The sequence below is a fragment of the Brachyhypopomus gauderio genome, unplaced genomic scaffold (assembly GCF_052324685.1).
Source record: "Brachyhypopomus gauderio isolate BG-103 unplaced genomic scaffold, BGAUD_0.2 sc40, whole genome shotgun sequence".
In the NCBI taxonomy this organism is placed as follows: Eukaryota; Metazoa; Chordata; class Actinopteri; order Gymnotiformes; family Hypopomidae; genus Brachyhypopomus; species Brachyhypopomus gauderio.
Window position 1 is genome coordinate 2156890 of NW_027506868.1, and position 27111 is coordinate 2184000.

Sequence of the window (27111 nt, forward strand, 5' to 3'; positions counted from 1 at the left end):
CACCGGGGTATATGCAGCAGTGTGTGCTATTTGCACCCGGGTATATGCAGCAGTGTGTGCTATTTGCACCCGGGTATATGCAGCAGTGTGTGCTGTTTGCACCCGGGTATATGCAGCAGTGTGTGCTGTTTGCACCCGGGTATATGCAGCAGTGTGTGCTGTTTGCACCCGGGTATATGCAGCAGTGTGTGCTGTTTGCACCCGGGTGTACATAGCAGTGTGTGCTGTTTGCACCCGACATTTTGATTTATCAGAGATTAGTACTATTCTTTTGTGACAGAACACATTTTACTTACAAATTATTTTACAAGAGGTGAAGATACTTTTGTTTGGGGTTCTGGGGTGGACCTCAGTTTGTTCTTATTGAATTTTGTTTTTCACTTGTGAGTCTCTTCTTTGTTTTTCTTTACCATGCTTAGAATTTAAATAGCAATTTCATTATCCTAAGTTGCTTGCCGCTAATGGCAGTAATCACATGCTAAATACTACATTATAATATACACTGCCAGTGATGATGATAAAACAAAATGTAACACAAGTTAATATCTGTCTGTAGCACCCTGATATGTACACCACATTGTATGATGTATTCAAATATTCTTCCTGCCAGTACATTATCAGACCCTTTAATTTTATTTAATTTCACAGAATGGTTTGAACATTTTCTAAAGAAGTAAATTGGGGTTTTTATTATTTACATCATGTTTAAATAAATTTAAATTTTGTGCATTGGATGGTAGCCCTCTTCACTCCATAATCTCAGTGCTCTCTGGAATTCCTCATAACTGTCGAAGGAGTCTCCTTCACAAATGTTCTTTAGTTTTTCTTCCTTCTTGGGAGAAAACACTAATATTAGCTTATATAAAATAGTCATTACATTATAAGTCTGGCATATTGACTCAGTCATGCAAAACCTTAATTCAATAGGACAACTGTACATCTGTTATACACATTGTAAGATAGCAATGCGTCTGTCATGTAGGGCTACGCCCCCCTCTCTAGCTGTCACTTCGGGTTCCTGCTCCTCGTGTGTGTTGTTCCCTGCGTGTCCGTCTCCATGGTTTCCTCTCGTCTGACACACCCGTGTCATCAGTCTTCACCTGTGTGTCTAGTTTAGTTCTGTGTATTTATAGTCCCAGTGTTTCACATGTCTGTTATCGGTTGTTTTGTTCTAATTCGTTAGTTTGTGCTCTTGTTAATCATGCTCTTTGGTCAGTGTTCTACGCTTCCTGGTCTGTGAGTTACTCGTTTCATTGTAGTCGTCTGTGTTTTCCATAGCCTGATTTTCTAGTTTGTATGCGTTTACCCCGTGTTTGGTTTAAAGTGTTCGTTCGGTGTTTTTAGTGCCCTGTTTAATTCTTAGTATCGTCATGCCTGTTTATTTGTCAAACCTGGATGGCTCGCCCGTTATGACCCCTGCCTGTTTGAATGACTCTGATCATGGAATTCCCCATAATAAATCTCGCTCACCTCAGCGTTTGTGTCCGCCTCCCTGCTCTGTAGCGCGAGCTACGTTACAGCGACACATTTACCTGAACACACCTCATTTCGAGACCAGCACACATATATACACAATATATGTACAAAGACCATTGTTATTTGAGCGGCAAACAAACATTTACATCAACAATAAACAGAATATAAAATAAAATATAGCTACATTTATCACAAACTGGAATTAACTTTACCTCTGAACTTCGTTTTAGAAGTGATTTCTTCATTGTCTGTGAACATAAAATAAAAGATGACGTTTGCAAGTTAGCTATAATACTCCTATTAGCTCAAAAATATATCACTGTTCAGTTAACAGTGTTCGTTGGATAATAATTCTCACACTATTTCTTAAATATATATCTTAAAATGTAGAGTTAAATTGAGTGATGGACCTTTATACATAACTATTAAACAAATTCTGCTTACCATTTCCTACTGTCTCCGTTTCCCATTGGTTCCTTTGAATTTGCGCCTTTTCACTCCCGCGCATTCATTGGTAGACATGCGCAGATGGGTTCGCTTTCTTTTTTTAAATTAAGGGATGAAAATAGCCTCGCTGTGTGGCAAATGCTACTTGTACCCGGGTGCAAATAGACACTCCGAAAAAATAAAGGGAACACTCAAATAACACATCCTAGATCTGAATGAATTAAATATTCTCATTGAATACTTTGTTCTGTATAAAGTTGAATGTGCTGACAAAATCACACAAAAATCAATGGAAATCAAATGTATTAACCAATGGAGGCCTGGATTTGGAGCCACACACAAAATTAAAGTGGAAAAACACACTACAGGCTGATCCAACTTTGATGTAATGTCCTTAAAACAAGTCAAAATGAGGCTCAGTATTGTGTGTGGCCTCCACGTGCCTGTATGACCTCCCTACAACGCCTGGGCATGCTCCTGATGAGGTGGCGGATGGTCTCCTGAGGGATCTCCTCCCAGACCTGGACTAAAGCATCCGCCAATTCCTGGACAGTCTGTGGTGCATGATGTCCCAGATGTGCTCAATCGGATTCAGGTCTGGGGAACGGGCGGGCCAGTCCATAGCTTCAATGCCTTCATCTTGAAGGAACTGCTGACACACTCCAGCCACATGAGGTCTAGCATCGTCCTGCATTAGGAGGAACCCAGGGCCAACCGCACCAGCATATTGTCTCACAAGGGGTCTGAGGATCTCATCTCGGTACCTAATGGCAGTCAGGCTACCTCTGGTGAGCACATGGAGGGCTGTGCGGCCCTCCAAAGAAATGCCACCCCACATCATTACTGACCCACTGCCAAACCAGTCATGCTGAAGGATGTTGCAGGCAGCAGATCGCTCTCCACGGCGTCTCCAGACTCTCACGTGCTCTTTGTCAACCTGCTTTCATCTGTGAAGAGCACAAGGCGCCAGTGGCGAATGTGCCAATCCTGGTGTTCTCTGGCAAATGCCAAGCATCCTGCACGGTGTTGGGCTGTGAGCACAACCCCCATCTGTGGACGTCGGGCCCTCATACCATCCTCATGGATTCGGTTTTTAACCGTTTGTGCACACACATGCACATTTGTGGCCTGCTGGAGGTCATTTTGCAGGGCTCTGGCACTGCTCCTCCTGTTCCTTCTTGCACAAAGGCGGAGGTAGCGGTCCTGCTGCTGGGTTGTTGCCCTCCTACGGCCTCCTCCACGTCTCCTGGTGTACTGGCCTGTCTCCTGGTAGCGCCTCCAGCCTCTGGACACTACGCTGACAGACACAGCAAACCTTCTTGCCACAGCTCGCATTGATGTGCCATCCTGGATGAGCTGCACTACCTGAGCCACTTGTGTGGGTTGTAGAGTCCGTCTCATTCTACCACAAGTGTGAAAGGACCACCAACATTCAAAAGTGACCAAAACATCAGCCAGAAAGCATAGGTACTGAGAACTGGTCTGTGGTTCCCACCTGCAGAACCACTCCTTTATTGGGGGGGGGGTCTTGCTAATTGCCTCTCATTTCTACCTGTTATCTATTCCATTTGCACAACAGCAGGTGAAATTGATTCACAATCAGTGTTGCTTCCTAACTGAACAGGTTGGTTTCACAGAAGTGTGGTTGACTTGGAGTTATATTGTGTTGTTTAAGTGTTCCCTTTATTTTTTTGAGCAGTGTATATATATATATATATATAATCGTTAATTTGATACTCTTATCGGGCGATATAAAAATTATCGCCGTTAATCTATTCTTAAAGTTGGGTTGGGAACTGGGTCAAAATGGTTAAGCAAACTATGATGACTTTCAACTTGATAGTTTAGCTCGGCTATTCCTAACCAAATTGCACAGTAGGGGCGAGAACGAGTTTTCAAACCTGTGAATTACAAATCGTACGTGTGTTTACATGGATGCAGCCACGAAGTCGCCAGGTTTGCTTCATGGAAAATTCATTTTTAGGAACGTAAAGTGTTACCGGAGCGGAGCTCGGAGCGGTTGTTTTCTGCATGGTCCTAGCGCTAGATTCGTCACTATTTAAATATTTCTTTTTAACCGTTAAAACCGCAGAGGACCAAAACCGGCTTTTGAAAAAGTCCCCCCCCAATTACGTCCGTGAGGTTAAATGTACTAAATGTTGGCTTACATTTCAAATATCATGTTTAGCAGAATAAACATGTTATCAACCCCTTTTAATGTACAGTATGTAGGCTTACAAATTCATGTTTAACTGAACCGTTGAACACGAGTAGCCTACATTTTATTGAGCATGTTTTTTTTCTTCAAGTATCAAAGTAGAACAGCTTTCTCAAGCAGTCATTGATGCATTTTGGAAACAGGAGATGAGCCCCTGGTCTAATGCAACCTCTGTATTAAGAAACCCTATCTCAAAAACTTTTAAAAACTTTTTAGCTTTTAGTCATTACTTGGGTAGCACGCATATGAGCCATTTTAATATAGACTAATCTAGATTAATTTCAAGATTTCAGTGAGATTAATATAGATTAATATATATATATATATATATATATATATATATATATATATATATATATATATATAAAATTAGGGGTGGGATGCGATTTAAAAAAAATATTGAATTAATCAGAAGCTTTGTAATTAATTGAAATTAATCGCATTTTAATCGCATTTCAGTATTTAACATGAGAAATACTAATTTAAGTTTGATTGATGAATGAATCAATGAACATAATCATAAACTTCAACATTTTGTTTATTTTTCCACCAGTCTACTACACAGTCTTAATGGTCCTCTTTTTCCTCACTTAAAAAAAACCCCGGGACGCCAGGGACAGGATGTGAAATACGGACATGTCCCAGGAAATACGGACGTTTGGTCACCCTATCGTACTAGGAATCCATTTAGCAGCTAAGTTATCATTACTCACCTGCGCGTTAGCCCCAACATGTTTTGCGTTGAGGTGGTAACGAAGGGTGGAAGAGCTCCTGTGATAAGCGAACTCCTTCCTGCATAAAGTGCAAATAAAACTACTTGTGTTTGTACTTCAATTTAGAAGTTTCTTATATTAAAATTTCCCATCCACCAGCGTAGCCTCTTCAGTCATCTTCATCATGCTCATCTTATTGTGCGTCCATATAATCTGTATGCCTGGAACCAGTGTTGCCAGGTCCTACAAAAATATCCCGCACAACACAAAGTCAGTGTAAAACCCGCCGAGTGCAAGTTGTCAACGGGGGGGGGGGGGGGGTGGCAAGTATGTAAAATGGAGACAAATTAAGTATTATATCACGATCGATTCTTAGTGTTGACTTGTAACTCCCGCGGTAGCCCAACTCATAAAGTAGCCCAAAAAACCGCACCCCGCAACCCCAGAATTTTTACCCGCAGCTGGATTTTCAAACAAGCCGTTTGGCGTGAAAACCGCGAACTTCTTTTGTTATACACATTCATGTCCTTTGTGTGTACTGAAACAACACAAAAATAGAGAACAAAAAGACAAAATTATATAATTTTACACAAAACTCAAAAAATAGACTGGACAAAATTGTTTTTGTAAGATAGCAATGCGACTGTCACGTAGGGCTACGCCCCCCTCTCTGTCACTTTGGGTTCCTGTCCTCGTGTCTGTGTTGTTCCCTGCGTGTCTGTCTCCATGGTTTCCCCTCGTCTGACACGCCCGTGTCATCAGTGTCTTCACCTGTGTGTCTAGTTTAGTTCTGTGTATTTACAGTATAGTCCCAGTGTTTCACTTATCGGTTATTGGTTGTTTTGTTCTATTTGGTTAGTTTGTGCTCTTGTTATTCATGCTCTTTGGTCGTGTTGTGCTCTTGTTATTCATGCTCGTTGGTCGTGTTGTGCTCTTGTTATTCATGCTCTTTGTTCAGTGTTCTACGCTTCCTGGTCTGTGAGTTCTACTCATTTCGTTGCTCAGTCTGTGTTTTCTGTAGCCTGATTTTCTAGTTTGTATGCGTTTACCCCGCGTTTGGTTTAAAGTGTTCGTTCGGTGTCTTAGTTTAATTCTTAGTATCGTCATGCCTGTTTATTTGTCAAACCTGGATGGCTCGCCCGTTATGACCCCTGCCTGTTTGAACGACTTTGATCATGATCATTCCTCTTAATAAATCTCGCTCTCCTCAGCGTTTGTGTCCGCCTCCAAGCTCTGTAGCGCCAGTTAGTGTTGCCACCTGTCCCGGTTTTCCTTATTTTTAATATTCGGTCCCGGCAAAAAATAAAAATCATTTAATGTCCCGGTTTTCACTAGGTTAGTTCAAACGACCATTTAGACTGTTTCTGCACACTTGAAATCTGTCTTTTTTTTCTCGCTGTGTCCATTTTACACCCCCCACCCGGTAACACTTTACGTTCGCCACTATTATGCTCCTGTTAGCTCAAAAATATATCAGTGTTCGTTGGATAATAATTCTCACACTATTTCTTAAGTATATATCTTAAAATGTAAAGTTAAATTGAGTGATGGACCTTTATACATAACTATTAACCAAATTCTGCTTACCATTTCCTACTGTCTCCGTTTCGGTTCCTTTGAATTTGCGCCTTTTCGCTCCCGCGCATTCATTGGTAGACATGCGCAGATGGGTTCGCTTTCATTTTTTTTAAATTAAGGGGTGAAAATAGCCTCGCTGTGTGGCAAATGCTACTTGTACCCGGGTGCAAATAGACACTCCGTTTTTTTTTACACCGCAATCGAAATTTGTCCTCCGCTTTTAACCCATCTGTGCAGTTAGACACACACACTAGTGATTACTAGGGGGCTGTGGATCACACGTGCCCAGAGCGGTGGGCAGCCCTAGCCCGGCGCCTGGGGAGCAGTTGGGGTTAGATGCCTTGCTCAGGGGCACCTCAGTCATGGCCTCAGGTCTGGAAATCGAACCCACGACCCTCTGGTCACAAGACCAGGGGCCTCATGTACAAAGACTTGCGTAGATTTCTTACTAAAAATTGGCGTACGTACAAATCCAGAAAATGGCGTATGCATTAAAAAATCCGTATGTATCAAACTGTGCGTACGCCGGAATCCATGCACATTTCTTTTGTACATCCCAATTAACGTGGAATTGAGCGCACACGATGACACGCCCCCCCTATAAATATGCAAATTCATTTAAATTTGCCCTGCACCGGAGAAGTTTGCTCTCTGATCTATCACAAACCATGTCTAAACGGGGAAAAAAGAGGAACCTCCTGAATGAGGTAGAGGTGCGGAAAAAATGTTTGTTTGGCACGTTGTGGCATTACGGCAAAGCGCAAAAGGTCTGAGTGGGATAGCGTGTGTGAGGCTTTAAATGTTGTGGGGTCAGAATAATGCACACTGGCAGAATAATATAATATCAGTGATGCGCTCACTAGCATCAGCAACTCAATAAAATAATTGGTTAAAATTTGCGCTGCGCATTAATTTGTCCTGGCTCTGGGTTCACTGGGTGCTCCACCACCTCTAACAATGGCACGGCATACCTGTGCGCAACATTGTGCAAGACCCCACATGCCCTCACAATACGACACACCTTCTCTGGCCGATACACGAGCATCCCCCGGTCCTGTCCAGCCAGCGCCACCGGCTTTTCAGCTGCCCAATCGCCCTCTCCACGACTGACTGGGTGGAGAATGGAGAGAATTGTATCCCGGTCAGTCTGCGGATTACAAAGGGTCATCAGCCACGTCTTGAGCACGTAGCTGCTGTTTCCTAAGTAATTTAACAATTACCCATGTTTAAAATGAATTATTCTAAGCTGGAAATGTCAAATGCTTTTATGTCAAAAGCTGGAAATGTCAAATGCCCCTAAAGGAATACCTACTTTCACGTGCCAAACTATAGAGTCTCCTTTCACCAGAGTTCGTGAGACAGGCTCCTCAGCGGGTGTTGCACTGAGCGGGGCAAACCTGTTGGACGTGTGAACTGGGGAGTGGTGCTCTGGTGGGCTAACGTTGGCATTAGCATTAGCTGAAGCCCTCCCTCTCCGACTACGCCGGCGAGACGTCACCCATTCGCCCCGCTGTGAGGGCTCTATTGCCGGAGTTGAGGAGGCACTAGTTCTCCCTGGCGCATCCACAGCTACTACTGACTCCTGCTCTCTATCCCTCAATAATGAGTGGACGCGGCAGTTAATATATATCAAATATGTCAAATAAATAAAATCGGCCATAGGAGGATGGGTTCCCCCCCTGAGTCTTGGTTCCTCTCAAGGTTTCTTCCTCATGCTCTTAGGGAGTTTTTCCTTGCCACTGTCGCCCTTGGCTTGCTCACTGGGGGCTTGGACTCGGACACTTGTAAAGCTGCTTTGTGACAATAAATGTAAAAAGCACTATATAAAAAATTTTTTACTTGATTAATTGAATGCTCCATTCTGTTGAGTATTTTTGGAAGTAGACAGAACAGAATGAAACACTCCAGTTGGAATTTGTTATGCATATTGGAGGAGGGCTGAGATGGTACTGGAATGCATGTCCACAGTGTAGTTGTAACAGCGTAGATATGATGGTAGGTTACTGAAGGCCTTTTAAAATTCTAGACCATGACCTGTAGTCCTACTCCAGTTTAAACATGGACCAACTGCATGACACTACAAAAGCTGGTGTTTTGGGTTTTTTGTTTATTTGTTTGCTTGCTTCTGCATCTTTTCTGAATTATTCTGGTTGTATTTTGCATTTGCAAAGAACCTATTGCTAATCATTGTAGTTAATCAAATCATAGAAATTTGTCATGTATTACTGTTTTTGTTTCCTGTAGGTACAATAACCAGTGGATGATAGTTGACTATAAGAATTTTATTCCAGGTGCACCAAAAATGAACCAAGGGCTTTTCACTGTACTTGAGCAAATACCGTAAGTGTGTCACTGTTCATAATTTGACACTTGCACATATAATAATAGTAGTTATAATATGGGTTGAACACCATACATCTTATGTTCCTTTCCCAGACAGGCAGGATTGCTAAATCCCTTTTTAAATAATGGTTAGTGCATTATGTAATGTATCCAAGCCTCTAGAGCCGTAATTAGGAACAATAAGGGTAGAAAGGAGATGGTGAGTTAAATGCCAGGGTGCCTTATAAGTACTGCTGGGTGATATGATTAATTGAACACTTTACCTTGGTTGCGGATGTGTTAGAAATTCTGAAACCCTTAAATGGTGAGCACAATAACAGTCAGCAGTCAGCAAATTTTTTTCAGCACTATTATTGGAGGGCCACATTGACATGTCCTTAATAAGCAACAAAGACAAAACACTTGCCTTAATAAAAAAGTGCAAAAAGGAATTTGAACTCCTTCATATCAAAAAACTGTAACGCGTAGCATGCTGCGGAGCGAGGAGGCGGACACAAACGCTGAGAAGAGCAAAATTTAATAAGGGGAATTCCATAGGCGAAGTCATTTGTACAGGCACCGGTCAAAACGGGAGAGCCATCCAAGTGGTCAACAGGACAGGCAGGAGTCGTAACAGGAGAGCCACTCACAACGGAGAAACACAACGGAGACGGAAAATACCAGAACAGCGATGACAGATAATCCACAAAACTGAACAAACCACAAATAACCGACAATGGGCGAAACACAGAGATACAAGTACACAGGACTAAACTAGACACAACTGAACACAATGACGACACGGGCGTGGCAGACAGAGGGAAACCAGGACAACAGACACGCAGGGCGGGATAACAGGGCAAGGAACAACACCGACACGGGAGAGGGGGGCGTAGCCCTACGTGACAAGAACAAAAAAGTCCTGCTCTGTCGGTTTTTTTTTTCTTTTAATTATTAAATTATTATTGATCTATTTGCGGGCCGCACTGAGTGAGGACAAGGGCCGGCCGCCAGTTGCCCATCCCTGGGTTAGATAATAAAGTACAATGATTTATTTTAACAAAGCATGGATTAACCCCTGAGATCTCCATTACAAACACACCAGGTGTCTGTAGCAGAGAGAGCTAATTCCCCATTCCGAACTCTCATCTTTTATACTCTTAATCATCAACACACACGGTGTCTGAGGTGAACACGAGGTGATCAACCAAATGTGATTGGACAGTACATGAAATGATTAACACTGATTTGACAGATGCATATGACACATGCCCCCTCCACGCTCAGCATCCTCGTGATGTCATGACAGCCTGAGTGTCGCCGTAGTCCCTTCCAAGTAGAGATTTGGCGTCTCCAACGAGGTCAGTTTAGGAACACCAGAGGAACATCAGATTAGGCCTCAGCCGAGGCCAACCAGAGCACATGCACACACATCTGAGGCCTACTGAAGTCACGAGAATGGCTTCAGTGGCATAATTAACACACATATATGTAAAACCCTACTTCTAACATGTTTAATGTATACTAAGAAAGCCTGACATAAATGGAAATCATCAAATTTCCATCACACGGATAATGAGCAATTTTTTACCTTGTAATTCACTGACCACTTTAAAAGCTGGAATAAGTTTTCTAATGAAAGGTAAAAATGTTATGATTATAAAACAACTGAAAAAAATGTACAGTTGAACACACTGGATATTGAGCATTTTCAACCAATTGAAAATGGTATGCAAATACTTTTTATTTGCTGCCACTTTACTTGGAGTGGGGAAGTATCCATTAGGCTTTCTCCAACACTCCAGTGGATTTTCCTCACCAGTACAGATACTAACTAGTCCCTTGTGTACTGCAGCTAGGGACTCCAATTCCATTTTCACTTTCTCCTGAATGGTGGGGACAATAGGTGAAGAAACGTATGCCATTTGTTACGGCCCTGATAAAATGGCTGGTTGGCCAGGGATGCACCAAAAAAACGTTAAAGAAGGAGATACCTACGTTTAGTAGGGGTGGGACACGATAAAAAAAATGAATCAAATTAAGCTTTGTAATTAATTAATCGAAATTAATCGCATTTTAATCGCATTTCAGTATTTAACATGACAAATATTTATTTAAGTTTGAATGAATCAATGAACATAATCATTAACTTCAACATCTTGTTTATTTTTCCACCAGTCTACTACACAGACCAATAGATGAGTGCAGAAAACTGGAAATTCCAAATTCCAAACCAAAAATGTTGTTTAGAACTAGAACCCCGAAGGCCGCGAAAATTTTCGCAAGCTCCAAGTAGCTCCAGATAGCCCACTTCCCTGCTGTGAAGAGATTAACACCCTTTGTCTTGTTAATGTGTTGAGTGCGGTGGAATGCGGCTCACCCCCAAGCTCACACGACTCCCACAGCACCTAACGTGAAACAACTTCATGATAACCTTGTTACAAGCAGACTGTATATCTTACCGATCCTACAACAAACAGCAGAACATTTTTAGACTCGTGTTTCAAAAGTCTAAATTCAAGCGCACGTAGCAGCAGACGTAGAAATGAAAGTTCACTAATAAGTCCCACTAAAAACAAATAAATAAAACCGTTGGAATCTCGCTCTTTGTACGTTTCTTTTACTATACTATAAAATATTTGTTGTAATCCAACACTTTCTGTTTGCGCAGAGGCAGAATGCGGACACAAGCGCTGAAGAGAGCGAGGTTTATTAGAGAAGGGCAAACCAGAATCATAGTCAATGTCACAGGCATGGGTCATAACAGAACGGGAATCCAACAGAGACGCATAACCGATACAGAGAGACATGATAAACAAAGACTACTAACTTGAACAAAACACAGAAGGGCATGAAACATAAACGGGGCTGAGCACAAGACAATACACGACGTAAAGCACAAATAAGCTATGACAAAGTTCAATGAAGCACAAAGACCAGGATAGACAAAGCTTAGACAAACGCCAGAACCTTCAGACAAAATAACCAGCAACCATGAGAAATAAACATGCATACACAAGTGGCGTCTTGCCCCTTACTGAAAAGAAAGATTCTTTCTATCTATCTGTCTACCTATCTATTTATCATTATCTATATAATTATTTAGATAAATCTATCTATTATCATTATTTATTTAGATAAATAGATTTAGATACATCTACCTATCTATTTATCATTATCTATTTATTTAGATAAATAGATTGAATCTATTCTAGATAGAATATACTCAATAAAAGCAATGAGAGGATCAAACAAATACATGTGCTGCTAAACAACTTTATTTGTTTTAATCTGATTTGCTCTGAATACAACAAACATTTAGCAGTATGTAATATATTTACACAGCATATTAGTAGTATCAGACTACAAACTAGAGCTCCTGCCCGTCTTTCTCCTCCTGTCTTTCTCTGAAATTAACATGCAGTGAGTCCAAGAAGTATTTGATCCCTTGCTGATTTTCTTCGTTGGCCCACTAATAAAGACATGATCATTCTATACTTTTAATGGTAGATGTATTCTTACATGGAGAGACAGAATATTAAAAAGAAAATCCAGAAAATAAATCTAAGGAATATATATTAATTGATTTGTATTTCATGGAGTGAAATAAGTATTTGATCCCTTAGTATTCATTAGCAGTTCTGGCTTTTACAGACCAGTTAGACACTCCCAATCAACTTGTTATCTGACCTGAAGCCACCTGTTCTCACTAATCACTTGTGTGAAAAACACCTGTCCACAGAATCAGACAGATCACACAGATTTCAAGTCTCCAACATGGGTAAAACCAAAGAGCTGTCACAGGACCTCAGAGTCAGAATTGTTGACCTTCACAAAGCTGGAATGGGCTACAAAAAGATTAGTAAGGTGTTGGATGTGAAAGTAACAACTATTGGTGCAATTATCAGAAAGTTTAAAGAGTATAACATGACAATCAACAGACCTCGGCCCGGTGTTCCAAAGAAGATTTCGCCTCGTGGGGTGGCAATGATGCTGAGAACGGTCAGAAATCGTCCTGCAACCACTCGGCAGGAGTTAGCAAATGACCTGAAGGCAGCTGGGACCACAGTTTGCAATGAAACAATTGGCAACACTTTGCGCAACAATGGATTCACATCCTGCAGTGCCCGAAAGGTACCCCTGCTGAAGAGAGCACATGTGGAGGCGTGCCTCAAGTATGCCAATGATCATTTGAAAGATGAACCAAGTTTTTGGGAGAAGGTTTTGTGGTCAGACGAGACCAAAATTGAACTTTTTGGCCTCAACTCCACCCGCCATGTGTGGAGGAAGAAAAATGCTGCCTATGACCCCAAGAACACTGTGCCGACCGTCAAGCATGGAGGTGGAAGCATAATGTTTTGGGGGTGTTTCTCTGCCAAGGGTACAGGGCTACTACACCGCATCACTGGGAAGATGGATGGAGCCATGTACCGCACAATCCTGAGGAACAACCTCCTCCCCTCTGCCAGGGATCTGAAAATGGGCCGTGGTTGGGTCTAGAGGTCTGCACTCCTGCGGTAATCCCGTGGGACCCGACAGAATATCTTGCGGCGCGGGACAGAATTTAATTGTTATTGGCAGGAGCGGGAGTTGAATTAGTCCAGGCGATGCGGGAGCGGGACCACATATACATGCAGAAAAATCCCGCAAATTAATAGTCTAGAAAATTATAATAATAACAACGCAATGATTTCCATGCATAAGGAACAGGACGAAAACAACTAATCATTCAGTAAGTAAGCAATAAACTAATTCAAAATATTGGCTAAGCAACTGATCACGTGAACATGAAGTGTGCGTCATTTTGTCATTTTGATACAGAAATGGCAGAGACTGTAGACCAGGGGTCGGCAACCTTTGAGACATGGAGTGCCAACTTTAACATGTCCAGTCAATGAGTGTGCCACTATGGCGGCGAGTTTAAATTGTTGACCAAGGAGGGGGGGAGGTGTAAATCGACACAAAAAGTATTATATCGCGATCGATCGCCAAGTTTAAACGCCTCCGCCGTTCGCGCGAGGTGTGCGTGCGGAGTCGCGCGCTACGGTCACTCGCGAAAGTATAATCCATTAATATAATAATTTATATTAAAATATATATTTTTGCTGATGCTGGTCCAGCGTGTCGCGTGCCAGTGACTATGCCTCGGTGTGCCAATGGTGGCACGCGTGCCATAGGTTGCCGACCCCTGCTGTAGACGGTCAACCAGTTTCAGCTGTGGAAAATTCTATTAAAACAGGCGAATACACCACAATTAAGCCAACTACAGGAAAGTCTGATGTATGGAAGTCATATTCCATTGTAATTAATGGAGATGGAAATCGGCTTGTTGTGATACATGTCAAAGTGTTGGTGTACGTCACCTAACGGGATGTGTTTGGACTGTGGTAAGAAATGGGACAGCGCGATCCATCGTTATATTGCTGTTTTAATAAATACATAAGAAAATTTCAAGTACTAAATCTAATTAATTCAATTCATATTAGGATTGCGGGCGGGGGCGACAGAAATGTGTATGTGGTGGGCGGGTGCGGGAATAAAACAAGTGATTTTTTGGCCGGTGCGGGCGGGAGCGGGATTAAAACAAGCAGGTGCGGGCGGGAGCGGGATTAAAACAAGCGATTTTTTGGCGGGAGCGGGTCTAAAACAAGCGGGAGCGGGATTAAAAAAGCAGTCCCGCGCAGACCTCTAGTTGGGTCTTCCAACATGATAACGACCCTAAACATACAGCAAAGGCAACAAAGGATTGGCTCAAGAAACATCACATTAAGGTCATGGAGTGGCCCAGCCAGTCGCCAGACCTCAATCCGATCGAAAATCTATGGAGGGAGCTGAAGGTCAGAGTTGCCAAGCGACAGCCCACTGACCTTCATGATTTAGAGAGGATCTGCAAAGAAGAGTGGGCCAAAATTCCCCCTGGTGTGTGTGCTTAACTTGCGGTTAACTACAACAAACGTCTCACCGCTGTGCTTGCAAACAAAGGCTTTGCCACTAAGTATTAAGTGTGTTTGGCAAGAGGGATCAAATACTTATTTTCCTCATTGAAATACAAATTAATTAAAATATATTCTTTAAAATTATATTCTGGATTTTTGTCTTGATATTCTGTCTCTCCATGTAAGAATACATCTACCATTAAAAGTATAGAATGATCATGTCTTTATTAGTGGGCCAACGAAGAAAATCAGCAAGGGATCAAATACTTCTTGGACTCACTGTATGTATGGTCCTGCTAATTGGGCAGGAGAAGGAGGGGTGATGTCCTCAGGACCTTGAGATCTCAAGAACTCTAGTGTTAATTTTTGCGAGTTTTGCTCAGGATATTGGAAGAATTGAAGTAAATCAGAAGATGTTTTTTAATATCATTTCAGATGTTTTTTTTTCTTAAATTTCCCAGGCCTCTGCCACAGGCATCTCCATAGTGCCTAGAAGTGGTCTTCTGCATGCTCAAAGCAAATGACTGGATCTTCCATTCATTATCTATAATATGAGCTGTCACACCAAGATAATTCTTGTTGCTAAGAGGTCCAGTGATCCCCAGTCAGAGCCACATTTGTGGCGCTCTTCACAATAACCTGTTTTACTTCCCTTTCCTCATCATACAGCTGCTGGATTTTCTTCGACATTGTCTTTCTGGGGTGAGTTTCCCAAAATGTTCTTAGTGCTAAGTACTTCGTAACCTCGTTCTTACGTACGAGGTTAAGAAGTACTTGGCGCTAAGAACGTTTTGGGAAACTCACCCTTGGACGGTAGTTCGTAACTTGCATCAGTTGACGCAATGTGCAGCGCTTCTTGTAAGCCTTTATCTTTGACCACAGAGAGCGAACAACACTGCAAATAATGTGACGCGTCATGTATAAACGCGTGCAGAGTCGCGAGCTACGGTCACTCGCGAAAGTTTAATCCAGCCTTAATGGTCCAACGAAGGTAATTTGAGGTGGTAACGAAGGGTGGAAGTGCTCCTGTGATAAGCGAACTCCTTCCTTGCATAAAGTGCAAATAACACTATTTTTGTTTGTACTTCCATCTGGAAGTTTCTTATATTTAAATTTCCCATCCACCAGCGTAGCCTCTTCAGGTTATCCATCATGATCTTATTGTACGTCCATATAATCTGTATGTCTGAAACTCGTGCACTGAAAAACATTCCACCGTGCAAAAGTGTCTCATGAGGTAAATGCGTTAAAATGCGTTAATTTTTTTAGTGCGTTAATTTTCCTGTAATTAATTAATCGAAATTAAAGCGTTAAAGTCCCACCACTATTTTTTAGCTCTCTCATTCTCATTCATGGGGCACCATCGTGATTGCTCAAAAAAATATATATGACAGCTGGAATAGATTAAATTATACATCAGTATTATTACCAAATGGTCGAATTCTGAATCTACACAGTGACCTAATACCATCCACCAAGAAGGTAGAAAACCTTCTTGCCTTCCTTGTTACCTTTACCAAGCACTTTAAGGGATTAGATTAGGTCAGTCTATCGCACTTTGCGAGGGGAGGTCATCTCTGTGTCGTGATCTGTGACGTGGTCTTGGCTATCTCCACTACATTTTGCACATGTACCTGTCAAAGACAAACATTCACAAATCATGGCAAGTAAGGTGTTAATCTTTTCAGCTTCAAGTGAACTATTGGTTAGAACAGCTATCAATCACTTCAAAAGCTTGTCGCTATTGCAGTTACTTTATTGACCCAGTACTCCTCCCTCATTCACTCCTCACCAGGCAGAGGTGTGAATAGCACTCCACAGTCCGATTAAAAACTACAGTATTCAAGAGTAGACGGATGTAGCTTTTCTATTCAGGAACTGATAGATGTAGCCCTTTTATTTTAAAAACCTTTGTGACAGAGCTGGTACCAGCTTGGCAACCAGTGTTTCAACTTTCAATTGATACATACACAGTTCCAACAGCATGGAAAACATCATATATAAAACCACTGCCCAAAACACAATATCCAAAAGAACATAAAGATTTTAGATCTATAGCTTTGACTTCAGTGATTATGAAGGCTCTAGAGAGACTTATGCTCAGACATCTACAAATTATTTGTACTAATGATAAATTGGATCCATTTCAGTTTGCATATAAAATAGGTTGTGGCACAGAAGATGCTGTTGCCACATTGGTTCATATAATCACTAAGCATTTTGATAAACCTCGTAACTATGCAAGAGCACTCTTTCTAGATTATTCATCAGCCTTCAATACAATACATTCCAGTACTTTACTTTCCAAAATGTCCCACCTGGATGTGAACCCTTATTTGATCCACTGGTATGCCTCATTCCTTACAAACAGAGTCCAGCTAGTTACAGTGAACAAGACACTTTCCTCAGCTATTTTAACTAATGTTGGTGCACCTCAGGGCTGTGTGAGTTCTGCTGTTCTTTTTACTCTATACACAGATGACTGTCGCGCGACTTCAAATAATCAGTATGTGCTAAAATACTCAGATGACACTGTTTTGTTAACATTATTGTAACATGACTGGTACAACCATGATCTACACCAGGTAGGGTTGCCACCTAGGTCTGACAAAAAACAAGGACACTGTCATACTGACACAGGGTGGCGAGTGTAATCTGTTGACGGGGGGTGACGAACGTAAAATGTTACCGGAGGGGTTTAAAATGGACACAGCGAGGACAAAAAACTGATTTAAAGTGTGCAGAAACAGTCTGAATCGTGGTTTGAACTAACCTAGTTTTTTTGCCGGGACCGAATATTAAAAAGAAAAAAAAACCGGGACAGGCACGTGAAAACCGGGACAGTCCCGGGAAAACCGGGACAGGTGGCAACACTAACACCAGGGGTCACCAACGTGGTGCCCGCGGGCACCATGTCGCCCGTGAGGACGTCATGAGGTCACTTAACTGTATGATAATTTCCGCCCGCTGTTGCGATTCTAGCTAGCATTAGCGTACCACCACTAGCTAGTTTCGATTAATTCCTTTGATGCCCTCGTGTGTGTCATTTACATATTCCGCTTCCGAGGAACACGGAGCTGTGGAACCTTATTTTGCTTAAGAAGTTATCTAGTACAGATGTTATTGTTTATTACGTTTCTAAAGCTGTACTGTTGTCTCAGTTTTTTCTGAAATGGCACATTTCTTTTTCTTTTCTGAATGTAGGCAGATACATAAAAAATAATTTATGTGGCATTCATACCTTTTATTCCAGAGGTATGATCCAAACTGCAGATAAGACCAAAGAGCTGTATGAGATGGGATACTGGGCCAGCTACAATATCCCGTAAGTACTAGAGCTCAACAGTTTACTAGGGCTCAAGGCTTATGTGCAACATGTATTATTCCATACAGTATAATTTTTTCCTAATTATAATTATAATTTTTTCCTATAATTTAGATTTTGACCTCTAATTGATTATTTCAATATGTGTGAACATGGGATTTCATGTTCTCACCTGTCAATAGACAGTGAGGTGTAAATGTAGACAAGTTGAAGAAATTTAATATTTTTAAGTTTTTACATTTTCCATGATTATTTCATTTTTTATTTTTAGGTATTTTGAAGATGTGTTTAATGCAAGTGGTGGTCAAGATCTGGTGAAGAAGTACGGCTCATGGTTTTCCTATAGTGAGAATCCAAGAGCTCTGATATTCCGCCGTAACCAGTCCTTCGTCACAGACCTGGAGTCCATGGTGCAATTAATGAGGTATGGAAAAAAAGCATTGATCATGCTTTCACAAGATGTTAAACTAAACTAAATTGGGTTTTCTCCACTGGTTTTTTATATGGAAGATGCTATTTGCACCCGGGTATTTGCAGCAGTGTGTGTTATTTGCACCCAAGTATATGCAGCAGTGTGTGCTATTTGCACCCGGGTGTACATAGCAGTGTGTGCTATTTGCACCCGGGTATATGCAGCATTGTGTTCTATTTGCACCCGGGTATACATAGCAGTGTGTGCTATTTGCACCCGACATTTAGATTTATCAGAGGTTAGTACTATTCTTTTGTGACGAAACACATTTTACTTACAAATTATTTTACAAGAGGTGAAGATACTTTTGTTTGGGGCTATGGGCCTCAGTTTGTTCTTATTGAATTTTGTTTTTCACTTGTGAGTCTCTTCCTTGTTTTTCTTTACCATGCTCTTAGAATTCAAATAGCAATTTAATTATCCTAAGTCGCTTGCCGCTAATGGCTAAATACTACATTATAATATATCAAATCAAATCAAATATATTTGTATACAGGGTACCCGCGGGTCCTTAACACTAGAAGTCCCTGAAATTTCAACCACCCCCCTGAAGTCCTTAAAGAGGGTCCAAAGAACCTTAGTCCAAACTGACACCTCTGGTGGCTCCAATTAACATCCATTCATTTGCAAAAGTGCCCATTGCCTGAGGAATCAGCAGGGGGGAGAAGAGCTGAACTTGCCTCCAGTGTTATGTAAATGAGGCGTGTGTCAGGTATGGGTGGTTGCTGCTGAAAGCTTGCACCTCCTTGGCTGCCATATGAGACTGTGCAAGATCTCTTGCAAGAAGTCTCCTCATCTACAGAACCATATGTTTGAGATTTGATTTGTGAAAGGTTGAAATAATGTGAAATTGACACAAACATAATATTTGAATTATAATGGCATATAGGTGGCATATTGATTAGTCAAAATGGCTCTGATATTTTTAATTTTAAGTAGTTTTGTCTTTTGAAAAACTGCTAATAGGTAAAAATGTTTTTACATAAATGTATACAAAAAACCCTCAGCTACTTGAAATAGAATAATATTATTGAGCAATTTTAACTTATCAAGATCAAGATTTTGCAGTGTGTCTCTTCCAAATACAGCCATAACCAGCAAACAAAAATAGGAAATTTTGGTAATCTTACCAAAAGAGATATCACTACTACAGATTTTCACTACTCTCTGAAAACTAACAATGTGTTGTGTGTGACGTTTGTGACCCTAGGCTTGAAAATTGCTTCATATGGGCTTTTCAAACTTTTTTTTTGGCCCACCTCCACCCTTTCACCTTTGGAGGACAACTTTGTTTTCATGTAAGGATCAAAAGAAAACAATTCTGTATAATACAGTACAATAGTGATAAAAACAATTGGGGTTAGGTGAACCATACAGGACAGGAGAGAAAAGAGGGGGAGAGAAAGTAAAAAGGGAAAAGACAGAAGAGCAGAAAAAACAGCTCAAATGATTCACCAACTGCTGCTACTAAATGAAGAGCAGAAAGTAAGACATACAGCACAAATGACTGATGTATGTGTGTGTGAGTGTGTGTGTTTATGTAAGTGCAACATAGGATAAATGTACAGAATGTACTTATTAGCAAGGCCCCAGAGGCCAGAGGCAGGCAGAGAAAGACCAGGGAACCCCACCCGCCCACGGCCCCTCCAGGATCATGTCCAAAGCCTGCTGTGTACTGGAAACCTTTGCTATCCTTGCTTCTCAGTCAACAGAGTAAGTGAAATGTGTGGTGACATGAATTTTCATCCACATGTAGGTGGCTACAGTCATCTTTCTCTTTATTATAAAACTGACACAGACATTATTTGAACTATAATTCCAAAACATCTCAAGTCTGCCTCCTTTGTACTAATTTTGGATTTTTTTCTCACTGCAAAAGGTGACATGATTATTGGTCAAAATAGCTAAAGTTCAGATTTATCTGAAAGGGTCTTTTCTTCTCCGTCTGAGTCAATGGATCAACATAGCTCACACTATCACCCATCCCCCCGTCTACCTAGAAGTGGCTGCATGACAAAGGATGGCCTCATGGCCTCATGATCCAAAATACCTCAGCACTGGCTTTTGGCAGGCTCAGGTAGAAATGTAGTAATGTTAGTAATGTTTTTCTTCTAAAAAAGATAAGTGGGTTCAAAATAACAATTTTTGAAAAAAATTACCAAATTAATTGTGTTGCTCCACCTCAAAAAAGGTCATGCAAAAGTCTGTAAGCTGGTCCTGAGTGAGTCTGCCCATCCCCCAGCTGCATTGTTGTGCAGGGGACATGCATAAGGTGAGAGAGGCAGTCAGAGGGCCTGGCTGAGAGCAGAAGCTACAGAGGACATGATGTAAGTTTAGAAATACAGTGGTACCTCGAGATACGAGCTGCTCTACATACGAGCGATCCAAGATACGAGCACCGAGACGAGCAAAATTTCTGTTCGACATACGAGTGCACGCTTGAGATACGAGCATGAACCACTAGGTGGCAGTACAGTACTGTATTTCAATACTGTTGTAGCGACTACTCCTCGCAGCGAATTCCCTAACAGACAGGCACTTGGCCCTTTAAGTGACACTGGGGGAGCGGCGCCTGCGCGCGCCAGGGGAGGGGGAGAGGACAGTGCTTTTGTTTAAGTTGCGTGGTAAACAAAGTTTCCCTCCTCTGGATTTTCTGGATTACGCAGTTTCTGCCTTATTTCCCGAACCTCGTTGGACAGATTTTTAATGAAAAAAACAGATCTGAGTGAACATGCCGAAAGTTCACCCAAAAGGGCTAAAACCAATGAGTGAGTGTTTAAGCAACTTTTTAAGTTTAGGTAATGTGATGTGTGTACGTAATTTTTACAGTTTAAACATGTTCTCTGTTACGGTAATTTCTATTGTTCAGCATGTACGTACGTGTGTACCGGTGAAGTTACTGTACGTATTGTTTAATTATACATGTTGCGTGTGCCTTTATTAATAAAGAACATGTCTTTTTTTCCACATTTACGCTAGTTTTGTGACTTTTTTAAGGACCGGAACCAATTACAATACTTTACATTGTTAAATTGCTTCGAGAAACGAGCAGTTCGAGATACGAGCACGGGTCTGGAACGGATTAAACTCGTATCTCGAGGTACCACTGTATATACAATAAAGTTGAAATGTTCTCAACAGAGCACTCACATACAATTATCCACTCAGTCTGCCACTCCCTCATTTGGGGAGAAAGCTACACTATTGTGGCTATTCCCCACTTTAGACAATTTAGACAATTTTTAATCATGAAGGGGTCTGAAATTTTCGTCTTAGGTGCATGTCCTCACTGTATTGGAATATTTTATTGTCTGAGTGAAAGAGAAACAAAATGGGGTCACTAAAGTGGGAATAGCCACAATACTGTAGCTTTCTCCCCAAATGAGGGACTGGCAGACTGGGTAGATAGTTGTATGTGAATGCTCTGATGAGAACACTCATGAACCATTGTGCAAATGTGAGATGTGTCGACTGCTACAGATACACGTGTGGCAAATGTACCAGGGAGATACCCTGGCAGTGCCAGGCATGTTCTGACAGACTGCTGAGTGACTGCTGAAGTGCTAGTCACACAAGAAAGACATGCCACTCACACACACACACACATACACACACACACACACAGCCCTGCACTGCAGCCTATTGTAAATATGTGTGGAATTGTTTTATTCCTTGTATTTTTTGTATAATTTTATGGCAATAATAGAAAGCATGGAACATAAAAAAGCATGGAAACATAACAGTTGTTCTTTTGTATGTTTCTCATGCTGAAATTTCAGTCCTCCTGACTTAGACACAAATGCTTCTGGTAATTACTCACATGTACCTGGCTATAAAATTTCTAATTTTCTATTTTAAATATAAAAAAATTATTTATTGTTTGTGCTTTGTTGCTCAGATAAAACTAAACTAAATACAATATATATAACCTTTATATTATAAAATACAATAAACTGAATAGAACTAACTAGAAACTAAATGGCTAAACTCAATGAAAAACAACAATTAGTTGTGAGCTGAAGCATGCCCCCTCCTGTGGTGCGCCAGTAATGGCCTTATTTACAGAACAAAAGTGCCTGCTCGCAGCTGATAATAGGGTGTTGGCTAAAATCCTTCAGCTCACTCGACCCTTCTCTGGGTTCCAATGGTAGAAGTGTTGCAAGACCCTTCTCTGGGACTTCTAGTGTTAAAAAGTCTTAAAATGTCTTAAATTTAGTTTTACATATTCAAGGTCTAAAAATGTCTTAAAATGTCTGGAAATTTAGAAGGGGAGGCATTAAATAAGTGTGTTGCTCAGTTTTTCTGTTTTATTTTACCTATGTATTTCCCACAATAATTACCATTTCCGCAACGGCCATATACTCCGCTTAATGGCTGTAGTACGTCACCTAACAGGTGGAAACAGCAGACGACGCTTTAGCTGCCTAACACGCCGCTTTTCTTATTTGAGGGCTGCGGCGGGAACAACAATACAAGGATGCAGACATAGGTAAATGTCCATTCAGTGAAGTGGCTGGAGGATGAAAAATATTGTGGCTGGCTGAAACCTTCCAGTGATTCGTATGAGGCGCGATGTGAACTTGCCGAAAAACATTCAAACTTGGTACAATGGGCTGTAAATCGCTGGATTCTCATATGAAATCTGAAAAACACAAGCGATATGATAGCACTCGTAATAGTAATATGCATATCGAGTCATTCGCTGCTAACTGCAGTTTAACTGTAAGTGCCAAAAATGATTTGTCTACTGTGTAGGGCGACCAAACGTCCGTATTTCCCGGGATGTATTTCAGTCCTGTCCCGGGTTTTTTTTTTAAGTGAGGAAATATCCTGGTTTTTAAATAACCTTTATTGGACCATTACAATGTAAATGTACAGGCACTAGGGCACTGCGCACGGCGCTGCATGTGCCGTGATCCCTGAGCCGCGTCAAGCTGGTTTATACATGACGCGTCGTGACCGGCGCGAGGTTCCGCATGCCGAAAATGACGCGCAAGGTCCCCGCGTGCGAGATCGTGCAACCACCCTCGTCGACAACTTACGATCGACACCCCCCCTGTCAACAATTTACACTCGCCACCCCCTCCAGGTTCAAATCCCACTCCAAGCGATCTTGAAAAGTTGGCAACCCTGGTATTATTTTTTCTTGTGAGAGGTATTAAAAAGGTCTTAAAAGTCATTGAATTTGAGATAAAAAAAATTTGCAGATACCCTGGTATAGCGCTTTTCACAACACATGTTGTCACAAAGCGCTTTACAGGATTTACAAGGTTAACAATACTATGGGTCCAAATCCCTAATGAGCAAGCCAAAGGCGACAGCGGCAAGGGAAAAACTCCCTATGATGGTGGGGAATAGGAAGAAACCTTGGGAGGACCAAGACTTAAAAGGGAACCCATCCTCCATTGGGCGGCCCGTTAACACACAAATTACACAAAAACAAATTATACAGACGAATACACAAGTTACAAACAAATCACACAATCAGGCTAAGTATAAGGTAACTAGAATTAAAGATCTTGGTGTTGATATTGTCAATGTACATGTCTTGTGATGAACGCCAGGTTTTCATTCTGTGTCGGAGTGATGATACTGGTATTGTAGGCTCCAACTGCAGTGTTACTCCCCAGGTGAACCTCGGAGAAGAAAGATATGTGATGTGGTATATATGTAACAGATATATACACTGCCAGTGATAAATTATAATGTTAAAACAAAATGTAACACAAGTTAATATCTGTCTGTTATATCTGTCTGTTAGTAGCACCCTCATATGTACACCACATTGTATGATGTATACAAATATTCTTCCTGCCAGAACATTATCAGCCACTTTAATTTAATTTTACAGAACGCAGAAGACAGATTTGACTTTTTTATTAATTTTTTTTCTGGATGGTTTGTACATTGTTTAAAGAAGTGAATTGGGTTTATTATTATTTACATCATGTATATATGAATTAAAATTTTGTGCATTGGATGGTAGCCCTCTTTACTCCATAAACTCAGTGCTCTCTGGAATTCCTCACAACTGTCGAAGGATTCTCCTTCACAAATGTTCTTTAGTTTTTCTTCCTTCTTGGGAGAAAATACAAATATTAGCTTATATAAAATAGTCATTACATAGACTGGACAAAATTGTTTTTGTAAGATAGCAATGCGACTGTCACGTATGGCTACGCCCCCCCTCTCTAACTGTCATTTCGGGTTCGTGCTCCTCGTGTCTGTTGATCCCTGCATGTCTGTCTTCATGCCCCCCCACCCCCCGTCTGCCACGCCCCGTGTCGTCATTGTCTTCGCCTGTGTCTAGTTTAGTTCCATGTATTTATAGTCCCTGTGTTTCACATGTCTGTTATCGGTTGTTTTGTTGTAATTGGTTAGTTTGTGCTCTTGTTATTCATGCTCTTTGGTCAGTGTTCTACGCTTCCTGGTCTGTGAGTTCTACTCGTTTCATTGCTTAGTCGTCTGTGTTTTCCGTAGCCTGATTTTCTAGTTTGTATGCGTTTACCCCGTGTTTGGTTTAAAGTGTTCGTTCGGTGTTTTTAGTGGCCTGTTTAATTCTTAGTATCGTCATGCCTGTTTATTTGTCAAACCTGAATGGCTCGCCCGTTATGACACCTGCCTGTTTGAATAACTCTAATTATGGAATTCCCCTTAATAAAACTCGCTCTCCTCAGCGTTTGTGTCTGCCTCCAAGCTCTGTAGCGCCAGCTACGTTACAGCAACAGACATTACCTGAACACACCTCATTTCGAGACCAGCACACGTGTATATACAAAATATATGTATTATTTGAGCAGCAAACAAACATTTACATCAACAATAAACAGAATAGAAAATAAAATATAGTTACATTTATCACAAACTGGAATTAACTTTACCTCTGAACTTCGTTTTAGAAGTGATTTCTTCATTGTCTGTGAACATGAAATAAAATAAGATGACGTTTGCAAGTTAGCTATAATGCTCCTATTAGCTCAAAAATATATCATTGTTCAGTCAACAGTGTTTGTTGGATAATAATTCTCACACTATTTCTTAAATATATATATATCTTAAAATGTAGAGTTAAATTGAGTGATGACTATTAACCAAATTCTGCTTACCGTTTCCTACTGTCTCTGTTTCCCATCGGTTCCTTTTAATTTGCGCCTTTTCGCTCCCGCGCATTCATTAGTAGACATGCGCAGATGGGTTCGCTTTCTTTTTTTAAATTAAGGGGTGAAAATAGCCTCGCTGTGTGGCAAATGCTACTTGTACCCAGGTGCAAATAGACACTCCGTTTTTATATTCATTCTTTGTCTCATCTTTCATTACTTTGTACCTTCCCTTCTGTATTGCAGGTTTAACAACTTTAAGAATGATCCTTTGTCTGAGTGTAAGGCTTGTGATCCAGTTCACAATGGTGAGAATGCAATCTCTGCACGCTCAGACCTTAACCCATCTAATGGCACTTACCCCTTTGGAGCTCTGAGACAGAGACCTCATGGAGGAACAGACATGAAGGCAAGACCTAGTGGCAAAAAAAATCTGACAGCAGAAAAAATATTTTTAAAGCAAACAAATTATACATTGATCGGATCTTTGTCACTCTCACTATAGATGACATCCTATGGCTTCTTCAAGAAATATGAGTTGTTCGCAGTCAGTGGACCAACATGGGACCAGGTGCCAGTGTTTGAATGGAGCACTTCTCCTTATAGCTCCTTGCTGCACTTGGGCCACCCAGACCGCTGGGACTTCCCCACTGTACATGTCAGATGGTCAGAATAAATTTCCTTCTAATTTGAAGCAAATAAATTACCATTCGATCCACCAAATGAGAATCAGACAGTAGAAAGCCAAAATGACTTCTATAGAGATGGACATGTAAGAAGCTACCTATGTAACTGACCTCACCAGTATATTTTATCCACCATTTCCTGGAAGAGAGAGCAGGGACACAGTGCGGACTACTGGAATGCCAGTTTGCCAATTATGTCGAATGTAGTTTCAAGTTTTTACTTGTGCTTATGTGTAATATACTGTAAAGCACTTTGAGTTACATGTATGTATGAAAGGTGCTATACAAATAAAGATTATTATTCTTATTATTATTGAGTTTAGTTTAAGCAGTTATTTAGTTTAAATTAGTGTGTGGTAGTGCTCACCATCTGTTTTACTTTTGCATACCCTTGCCCCATTTTACACTATTCCTCTTCTTGTCTGCTCTGTGAATGTTTCATAATAAAGAGCATTATTCCCAAGCAAGAATTTTCTTCAACTTCTCTTCCAGTGCTACTGCACATGCATGGAATTTCCAGTTGCTTCCAAATTTTTTTAAAGAAAACATGATTTGCACAACTTTTGTGCAGTGGCCAAGATATGATAATTTGTTCTGCTTGTGTTGGGCATGAACATTAAAATCAAACAAGAGTGCATGTCTGATAGCAATATGTTTCTGAATCTTGTTCCCTCAAACTTTCTGTCCCCAGGCATTGTCAGTAAAGTATGTTTGTTTATTTTGCTTTCAAATGTTGACATTAATAACATATACTAAATTAGCTTTAAGGTGAGAACCAATTTCACTGTAGTAAGGAGAAATCTGTGAATTTAAAAATGAAAAATGTGGAAATAGAGGAGTG

At 41.0% G+C, this 27111-nt stretch overlaps 1 protein-coding gene across 2 annotated transcripts in view; it reads left to right on the forward strand.

The window, feature by feature from the left end:
• plbd2 (phospholipase B domain containing 2) overlaps positions 1-26740 on the forward strand; it is a 38513-nt gene extending 11773 nt beyond the window's left edge. For both annotated transcript variants that reach the window (XM_076985343.1, XM_076985344.1), the window contains exons 8-12: positions 8677-8772; positions 17944-18015; positions 18287-18439; positions 25831-25993; positions 26090-26740. In XM_076985343.1, coding sequence (XP_076841458.1) covers positions 8677-8772; positions 17944-18015; positions 18287-18439; positions 25831-25993; positions 26090-26260 — 655 coding nt within the window. In that variant the 3' untranslated portion in view covers positions 26261-26740. The remainder of the gene's footprint in view (positions 1-8676; positions 8773-17943; positions 18016-18286; positions 18440-25830; positions 25994-26089) is intronic.
• Positions 26741-27111: the final 371 nt, after the last annotated feature.